Source organism: Eubalaena glacialis, chromosome 19, assembly GCF_028564815.1.
Source record: "Eubalaena glacialis isolate mEubGla1 chromosome 19, mEubGla1.1.hap2.+ XY, whole genome shotgun sequence".
NCBI lineage: Eukaryota > Metazoa > Chordata > Mammalia > Artiodactyla > Balaenidae > Eubalaena > Eubalaena glacialis.
The window spans coordinates 6,497,551-6,507,376 of NC_083734.1; the positions used below are offsets into that span (position 1 = coordinate 6,497,551).

A 9,826-nucleotide genomic window follows, 5' to 3' on the forward strand; every position below is an offset into this window, starting at 1 on the left:
CCCACCAGATGTGCAGCAGGAACAGACTTCAGAAGCAAACACAAACAAACAAACAAACAACAACAAAAAGTGGATCCTGTGGATCTTATAAGCCTAAGCAACTAAACACCAGCCAGCCTCCTACCAGGCAAAATGAGCTGGCACAAGTCAGGAGGAAAGGGAGCTGGCAGCTGGCACTGTGGAAGCAGCAGTGGAAAAGGAAACACGGAGGAGCCTAGCCGCAGCTCAGAAGCCGCAGCTCAGAAGCCCACCTCCCACCCCCTCCACTGGAAGAGGGAACAGAAAATTCACCTGGAGACCGGAGAGGAAGCTGGTGAAACACTGAAACAATTTCAAGGCGATGGTTACTATTCTCTTTTTAGCTGTAAATACAGTCAATAGTTGCTACTGGGTAGCAAAAATAAAAGGTGAGCAAAGAGGTGAACTAAATAGCAAGATGAATGGGGAAAGGAGCAAGAAAAATAAATCTGAAAGGTATGTGAAAAAGAATGAATTGGATCTGTATAGTTGTATAAAAATAAGTTAAAGGATAAAAGTATAATGAATAGGAAAAAATTTAAGGTATATGTAACTGGGAACGTTAGAATATCACCAATTACTCCCCTAACACATCAGAAGTTAAGCCCACTTTTAGATGCTAAAAAATTCTCAAAACTTGAAGTTCTGTCATCAGTACAGAATCCATACATGTAGCTGAAAGGGAAGGGGTGAAATTCTCAAAGCATAACTACAGACTTGCTCTTTTTACCTAATTATGGATGAAGTGACCAGATGAACAGATTCTAAGGACTCATACCTACATCTATCTCTGCATTATTTCTCACTCAGAAAAGACTTGCTAACTGACAAGTACAGGCTAAAGTAACTGGAACAGATGGCTCACCTTTTCCTTGGAACTCCATGTAATCTTATCAATTAAATCAGATAAAAAGCCATTACCTAAATCTTTCTAGACCTCTAAAAGACTATACACACACACACACACACACACACACACACACACACACACACACACACACACACGGCGGGGGGTGGGGTGGGGGAGAGAGACTCTATATAGAGAGATTATATATATGGAAAAGAACCCGGGACTTCCCTGGTGGTGCAGTGGTTAAGAATCCGCCTGCCAATGCAGGGGACACGGGTTCGATCCCAGGTCCGGGAAGATCCCACATGCTGCGGAGCAACTAAGCCCATGCGCCACAGCTACTGAGCCTGCGCTCTAGAGCCCGCGAGCCACAACTACTGAGTCCACGTGCTGCAACTACTGAAGCCCGCGTGCCTAGAGCCCGTGCTCCGCAACAAGAGAAGCCACCGCAATGAAGAGTAGCCCCCGCTCACCGCAACTAGAGGAAGCCCGCGTGCAGCAACGAGGACCCAACGCAGCCAAAAAAAAAAAAAAGAACCCGCAAAGGTCAGAGAGTTGGTGCTTACAGTACAGACGTGGGAAAGTACATGGCCCCAGCCCAGTTTCTTTTCATTAAATCTCAGACCCCCAAGAATAAATATTGAGATGTACAGGGCAGGGTCCTAGTAGGCCTACCAAAGAAATAAAGCTCTGTGGGGCTTTTTCCCCTCCTTTTTCTCACCAGGACTCTCCCACCACATTTTCCCCTCATTCTCACCGTCCAACCTCAATCTTGAGAGTCCTTAACTGGCCATAACTGGAAACCTACAATTTACTGTATTTACCAAATAAAGTGAGCTTGTCTGTATCCGTTTAAAAGGCCGTTTAGGATGTGTATAAGTGTATATTAAAACCAAAGGCAAAGAGTATTTGAGAAAGTAGAAAACAAAATGAAGAATATCAGACCAGGGTTCTAGTTCCAACTGCGAAACTCAAAAAGAGGCATCTTGCTTGAGCCCCAGTTTCCTCATTTATATATAAAATTAAGAATAATATCAAGTAATCTTAGAATTTGAAACAGCGTGCCCATGTGTAATTTTGATTGTCTAGTGGCCCTCATGGGGCACAGCAACCATCCGCACTGCCCTTCGCCTGGGCTGAGGGTGTAATGGGGGGGGGAGGGCGGGACAGGGGCGTAAGTAGCTTCCCACCTCCTCAGTAGTGCCTTATAGTTTCCTGGACACCCTGGATTCTGGTAACGCTGAAAAGGGATAATGAACTCCAGTATGAAGCCACACTGACACAAAGAAAATCACAGCTGCCTGCCTTACTGGGTCAGGCCCACAGACCAAGCTCCCAAATCTTCCTTCTGCCACAAGCATGAAGAGGCCGGCAGCTTGCCGCCTTCCAACTTCAACCTCAAAATTTTGGCATGTGCCTTCAACTGTAAAGTTATTCATAGTATACCATTCTGACTCTAACATCTCAGCATTTATCTAAGCTTATCCAAACTTTGTATTTTCATTGTACTTAGAGTGAGTTCCACAAGATTTCCTGCTGTGTTACTTCCTTGAGCTTTCCTGACTTCACCTTTCTCAAACTTAAAAGGGACCCACCTTCATTTAGTAATTCCAGGTTATTTGCGTCATCCAGAACCACTCATGATTTTATGAATACTAAGCTTTTCCACATTTTTAAAAATTCAGGATCTTGTCAGCCCTCGTATGCCAGTTCCTTTCCTTCCTGTGGCTGATGACCACCTTATTCACTCTTCGGTTTGTAACTAAGCACGGTATTACCATCGAGCCCGTTCAAGGAAGCCTAGTACACCCGGGAGAGCAACTCGTTAACCATGTGACTGTGGGCAAGTATCGAACCTCTATGAGCCTCAATTTTCTCGTCTGTAAAACAGAATAATAATACCCAAAAGTGTTTTGTAATGATTAAATAAGGTAATAAATGCAACACAGAGCCTGGGATAGCGCAGGTTAATGTTATCAGAGTCATTACTATTCCTGGTCTCTCCCTCAGGTGAGCAACGATTATGGCACCTTCTCTATCAGACCAGCTTAACCCACACAAAACCAGTCCCTCTCCTTTCATTCCCAGTCACCAAGAGAGGTAAAAGCAAAGGATTCCACACTCTGCCTCTCCGTTACAGCCCTTCCTACACCCAGCCTGCTGTCCTGAGGACTTAACTCCGGAGTGGGTACTGTCTCCTGGCAGGAACCTAACCCAGATCTCAGGGACACTGGCAAACGCATCAGGAGAGCCATTTAATGTCGCTTATTTTTCAGCAAAGTCAGGCACAGATAGAGACACACATATATATATGTCAGATATATAACAGAGATCTATCTGGCAACCCTCTTCTAGCTTCCCCCTTTACAAAACTTTGGGTGACTGTTGGTAAGATGAGCTATAATACAGCTTCAAAGAGCTGCTGTGGTGTCCACTTCCACCATCCTTCCCCCTGGTGGGGAATGACATGCTGTTCTTCAAGAATCAAGCCGTGCACGACGGAACTGCCAGCTTCTTTGTAAAGGTCCATCTTGAGCTGCGCTAACTACTGGCCCCAGTGCTCCCTCTCACTGCGTGGCTGCTAAGTCAGGCCCATCTCCTCTCTCCTTGCCCTTGAATCCTTTCTACAGGTTCACGTTATTTCTCAACCTTGCCAAGAGTGTGAAGAGACACATGGAGACTTTCTGGAGTTGGGGAAAAGGGCCAGAAGCTAACCCATGCCCATTAGCAGGACAGTAAGTTGCCCAGATGACAAATTTAGCCAGGATGGCAACGTATGCTATTAACTCCAATGCTAAGTGGGTGCCTTTTCCATACTATGCATAGTGTTGAAAGAGTTCTATTACCTTTCAACATCTAATTAAAGTTTTCTACTTGCCTGTAGATTTGCAATCAAAATGCCCCCAAACTCAAAGTGCCAGGGTAAACGCCCCAGCAAGTTCAGAACTCTGCAACACAAAGAAGCATCAGGAAGCCCTGAGGCTCCAAAATCAACCCAAACATGGCTGGATGCGTACAGCTTCCACCCCCTGACTGAAACCTGAAATAATCTCTTCCTTCTATTCCGGAATCTGCATCACTTCTGGCAAAGATTCTTCTCTCAGACCTGAATGGCTGAAGTGACTTAAATAGAGCTCGGAGAAGCCATGTGAACCTGGGCAGAAGAGTCGAAAGAGCAAAGGCTGCCTGTCACCAGGTGGATTAAAACCCACTTCAACTAGGGCAAATTCCTTACTTTAAATGTCAGTTCCCTAATATATGAAAGGGGACCATGCCCATCTACCCTTAAAGAGCACTTATGAGCATCAAATTAGGTAAAGACAGTGAAAAAAGAGCTGTGTTAACTATTAGTTTCCCTTCTTAATTTTAAATCTGAATTAAACTTCCTCAGGTTGTATCATGTGGGCTGTCTCTATCTCCTAGAGATGCAGACTGACCTGAATTATATGTGATGGAGTTGATTTTGACCTCCAGACCCCTAAAAATAAGAAAAACTCTATGGGCCCAAATCAACCCAGCTTCTCAAATTAGGTAATAGAAATGGAATGGAAAAAGAGAAATTTGCAAAAAAAGAGACATGACTCAAAATACAGGGTTCACTAATATCCCATCTTAAACAAGTTTCAACACACACTCACACTCTAATAAGGGACATTAAAGGAAAATGTGAGAAAATAAGTATCCTGAAAGCGTTATGTTTTTCTACTTTTTTAATTTTAATACTAGGGTTGCTCTCCTTTTTAAGGAACATACAGAAATGCAATATGTGCTCTGAGGAGGGACCAATTTCCTGACCTGGATTTTATTTATCAGGCTATGTCAAATAAATGGTGAAAGAAATAGTGTGCAACACAGTGGGAAAGGCAAGCAGTTCTAGGGTTTGGTAACTTGTCCACTGTCTGCACAATTCAGTTCTTTAAATTGGGATAAAGGCACCCTCCTATGGTTCTTGAAAACCACAAACTAAATGGTAAAAATAGAAAGACAGTTAAATATAATCACAAATAGGGCATTTCATACTAATTTTTTTATTCAAATATTATTGGGAGAAAAAAGTATACTGATTTTAAACCTTCAATTTTTCTTAACAGATATGTTTCTTTACAGTTGAAAGTTCTGTGTGTTTTCTTTTATTTTGTAAATATTTTTACTGAGGTATAATTGACAAACATTATATTAGCTTCAGGTGTACAACTTGATTCGCTATTTGTACATATTGCGAAATGATCGCCACACAGTAAGTCTAGTTAACATCTGTCACCACACACAGTTAAATAATTTTTTTTCTTGTGATGAGAACTTTTAAGCTCTACTCTCTTAGCAACTTTCAAATATGCAATACAGTATTATTAAGTATAGTCGCTATGCTGTACATTATTTTGCACATTTTTAAAAAGTAAAATCAAGCTATCATCTTTTTACTTAAATTGATATTTATAAAATGTTCAGCTGAGGGTAAATGGGTAAGGACTGGACTAGTCCATAACTTTTCTGTTATACATCTATATTTGAGACTCAAAAAGAAAAAAAGAAAAACTACTTACATGAGTACATTAAGAGAATCTGAGGCACTTACAACATATACTTTATAACCAGTTCCTGTAATAAGTACTTTACAAATGTCTCCATGTTTTTCAGACTCAATTATAGATTCTAACTGTTCTACACATTTTTTAAAAACTGACATTTCTCAGCTATCCAAGTAAAGTTTAAGGAAAAGTTTTATTTTCCCCTGCTTTAAGTCTCCTATAATAAATTTAACTTCTTGTGTTCACAAGATTTTTAAAAATCTACAATATTTTAAGGGTTTAGTAACTAAAGCATTTAAATAGCCATGTCTAATAGCAATCCTTATATACGTATAGATATTTTATAATTTTCAAAGCCCTTTCATGTGCATTAATCTAATAATGTGATTCTCACAACAGCCCTGTAAGGTATTATCCCTATTTTAACAGATAAGAAACTCAGATGAGTTCAGAAAATGTAGGTAATTTCCCCAAGGTCACAGAGCTTGTACACAGCAGAGCAGTTACCTGAACCCAGGGAGAATAAAGACTCATCAAGAATACTCTGACCAGAAATGCTCAATAATGAAAAATGGAAATAAACAGGGTAGAGAAAAGGGTAGGACCCAGTAATAATGAAGCTAAAGAAACTGTGTGAGGGATCATGAGGGGTTAGGGACTCATCTGCTAATAATGAAAGAGACAATTAATTAGACCATTACAAATAAGAGTACTGTTGCTATTAACAATGATGATGGCTAACATGTATCAATCACATCCTTACTGTGTGTCAGGCCCACACTTTATATGCATTCTCAAAGTTCCTGTAAGGTAAGCATTATTCCTGCTTCCCAACTGAGAAACTGAGGCTTGGAGAGGTTAAGTATCTTGCCCAAGGTCACAAAATTCTTAAGTCCCGATGAGGGGATTCAAATCCAGGACACCAGAGCTCTGGCTTAACTCAAGCATTATGATATTAAAAAAACAATAATTCTCAACTGAGACCACTCTTGGGCCACAAACCTCAAGCCATGAAAAAATGTGCAGGGTGACCCAGTGCCCAGCACGGTGCTTCTCACACAGAACGAACACCAATGTCTGTTATATGACATGTATTCCACACGTCCCACAGCTAAACCCTGCTATTGGAAAGAGCTTGGCCATTAAAAACTCCCAGAGAGACAGTGCTTTGGGGGTGGCAGGTGACCATGCTTGGGGGGGTGGGGAGGATTGGCATTTACCAAACATCTTCTAAGGACCTGAAGTATGATCTAAAGCCAAAGATCTGATAGGTGAAGTAAGGGAGGTTGGCTCTAACATCACAAGACAAAAAAAAAGATCCTACACAGCTGCTCAAGCTCACGCTTTGTAACCTGGGTTGTGCGAGAGAACGTCCTGAGAGTTTCAAGTGCTTCTCTTCATTCTGAGTAATCGAGAGAGGTTCAAGAAGATATGACAGGTTCCTGAGTCAATCAAGGCTAGACACAGTACTGATAAAAGAAAATTGATCAATAATTCAAAGAGAAGTCTTATGTCCTCCCTCTCCCTTTTAAACTGGGTTCTGCTTAGTAGAAAGTTCAGTTTACTGGGTATCAAAACCCAGGGTTGGGAGAGGAGAATGGAGCGCATCAGAATAATTCCTAAACACGATGACTTTCTCTGAGTTCCTAGAACACTCCAAGCTCTTTCCCACTTTGGAATCTTCACACACACTGTTCCCTCTGCCTAGAACCCTCTTCTTTATCGTAACAGAGTCCTGTTTCCAGACAGGTCTTCTGTGACCATCTTACCAAAGCAGACTGCCCCCTCCCCCATTAACTTCTAACCCAGCTTGTTACCTTCATAACACTTTTCTCAATTAGCAATCTTTCTTCCTTATCTGCATGTTGTCTTCCCTCCCCAATCCTATCAGGAGGGTTAGCTCCATCAGGAATGAGACCTTCTGACTCACACTTTTCTATATACCCAGCACTAGAGCACTATGCCTGACACCAGGCAGATGCTCAATAAACATTTCTGAACGAAAATTAATTTCTACAGCTTTTTCGAACTATCAGCCTCCCTACTCATCCCCTCCCCCCACCCCAAAAAAACCTTGCATTTTTATGAGCTTTGTAAGTCACCCATTTGGGATATGCAATATAATCTTAAATTGTCATTTTGCTGTTTCATTTCACCACCACCACCACCACCACTGAGACTGTAGGGCTGGAAGATCAGGAAACCCATCCTGTACTTCATCTGTATATTGTACAACACAGTGGCAGCCAATAACTAATTTAATTTGAATTAATTATCTGAGGGCCTGCACAGAAAGTGTCCTCTGAGCTCTGACATCATCCTGTCTATATATCTATCACTGTTCCTTACGTATGTCCCATGGGGAGGGGAACAGGGATATAAAATGAAAAAAATCCGCCTCTGCTTCATGAATCACCCTCTCATAAACCCGAAATACTCAACAAACGTCAAACCTAACTAGACAGACGGTTAAGATAGACCTCGGAGCCCTTTAGGAAGATTTTAATCAAAGAGTAACCATGGTCACACGGACCACGAAGGGTACCCCAACTGATGCTGCTAATAATTTCACGCAAGCAAGTCTGCGAAAGTTGTCAAGAGATTTCTGAGATTCCCTGTTTTCAAAAATAACATTACTACTCAAAATTCCCCAGTAAACTCAAGGAAACGGTCCCTCATGGGCTGGGGCCCGGTATTTTCACAACAGCCCCTGTCAAGAGCCACACAGAGCTAAGAAGCATTCCCACCGGGGAAAGCCATTAATTAGGAGGGCTGCTTCAGATGTCCAGTCCCCGCAGAGAACCACTCTGACCCCTGCCTTTCGATTTCCCGGATCTCTGCATTTCAACCGAGCTCCCTCTGTTTCATTTATTTATTTATTTATTTGGTCTGCATGCCAGGCTAACACAGAAACCCCCGGCCTCTCCCAGGCCAAGGGCTGTCTCATCACCTTACAGGTGGCACGGGCCTGAACACCCCCGCCCCACCCGCCCAGCGCGCAGAAACCCGCAGAAGTTTGGAAACCGAGGGTCCAGGAGGACCGCGGAGCCCAGAGGTCAGGCGGCGGCCGGGCCCGGCGGCGCCCGCAGGGAACCAAGATGGCCCTGAGCGGGCCCCACTGCGGCGGCGGCGGGGAGCCGGGCCGGGGCGCCGGGGCGCCGGAGCCGAGGGGCGCGGGGCCGGGACGCCGCCGCCGCCGCCGCCGCCCCGGGCGGCCGGGACCCGCGGGCCAGGCCCCGGGCGCCTCCCGCCGCCGCAGCCCGGCCGCGCGTTCCCGGAAAGGCGGGCGGGGCGCGCCAGGTAAGCGGCGGCCGCGGCGGGGGTGGCCGCGGGGCGGGCCCGGGCCAGGTGGGCCCCCGCGGGCGGCCGGGAGCCCGCCGGGCCGAGCGCGGGCGGAGGCCGCGGCCCGGGCCTGCGCGGCCCGCCGCCCGGAGCCAGGCCGAGCCCGGGGTGGCCGGCGCGGGGCGGGAAGCGGGGAGGGAGGGAGGCGGACCGGCGCGGGCGGCTCGGTGGCTTCCTCAGCCGGGTCCGGGGGCGTCCGCGGCCGCGGGGACAGGCCGCGACGACGCCGACGGCCGCGCCGGGGGGCCGGGGTCTCGGTGCCGCCGCCTTCCTTACCCTGCATGCTGCTGACGGCCGGGTGGCCGGGCGCCGGGGACCCCACGGGGCCCGGGGTGCCGCTGCCGCTGCCGCCCCCGGAGCCGCCGCCGCCGCTCGGGCTCGGAGCCGCCATTGTTGGGAGTGAGGAGCCGAGCGGCGCCGCGGCGGCTGCAATGCAGCAAGCTCGGCCTCTCGCATGACCGAGGGGCGTGGCCAGCGCCCGCCTTGGCCACGCCCCGGCACGCCCCCGGCACGCCCCCGCCCGCGCCTGACGCGGGGCCGCACCAGATGCTGAGCGGCAGAGCTGCCCGGGTCGCCGGTGCGGGACCCCAAAGGCCGGCAGAAGTCCTGCACCGGGGCTGCGGGCCCGCCGCGGGGCCTAGAGCGGTTTGCGGAGGAGGAGTGTGTGCATTTGGGGTATAAAAGGGTACACAGCTTTTATCATTCCTACAGAGGTCTGTGACCCCAAAAGTTTAAGCAGCCCCTTGTTGGAGTGTCAGAACCCAAAACCAGAATCGTAAAACTGAAAGGGATCGCAGAGCTCGTGCTTCTTGTCCAGTCTCTGACACGGCACTTCCAGAGGGGACTTGGCTCTACCTGTGGTTCCATCTGGAGCTCCCGCTAAGCCTTGCCTAACACCCTAACCCTCTATCCTGCCCTGGGAGATCCTAAGGAATGCTACTGAAAGTACCGTCAGTGGACCCATCCCAAGAAGACTGAATCAGAACTTACATTTTAATAATATCCCCAGGTAATTTGTATGCACATTAAATTTGAAAAACAGTATCTTAAGCACGCAAGCTCCCTGGCCTCCCAAAATATATTATCT

At 46.5% G+C, this 9,826-nt stretch overlaps 1 protein-coding gene across 4 annotated transcripts in view; it reads right to left on the reverse strand.

Annotated features, from left to right (window-relative positions):
- MAP2K4 (mitogen-activated protein kinase kinase 4) overlaps positions 1 to 9,130 on the reverse strand; it is a 111,803-nt gene extending 102,673 nt beyond the window's left edge. For all 4 annotated transcript variants that reach the window (XR_009698598.1, XR_009698599.1, XM_061176852.1 and 1 more), the window contains exon 1: positions 9,016 to 9,130. Coding sequence is in view for 2 of the 4 variants with exons in the window: in XM_061176852.1 (XP_061032835.1) it covers positions 9,016 to 9,130 (115 nt within the window). In the remaining 2 variants the exon portion in view is untranslated. The remainder of the gene's footprint in view (positions 1 to 9,015) is intronic.
- Between the last annotated feature and the right edge of the window lie 696 nt (positions 9,131 to 9,826).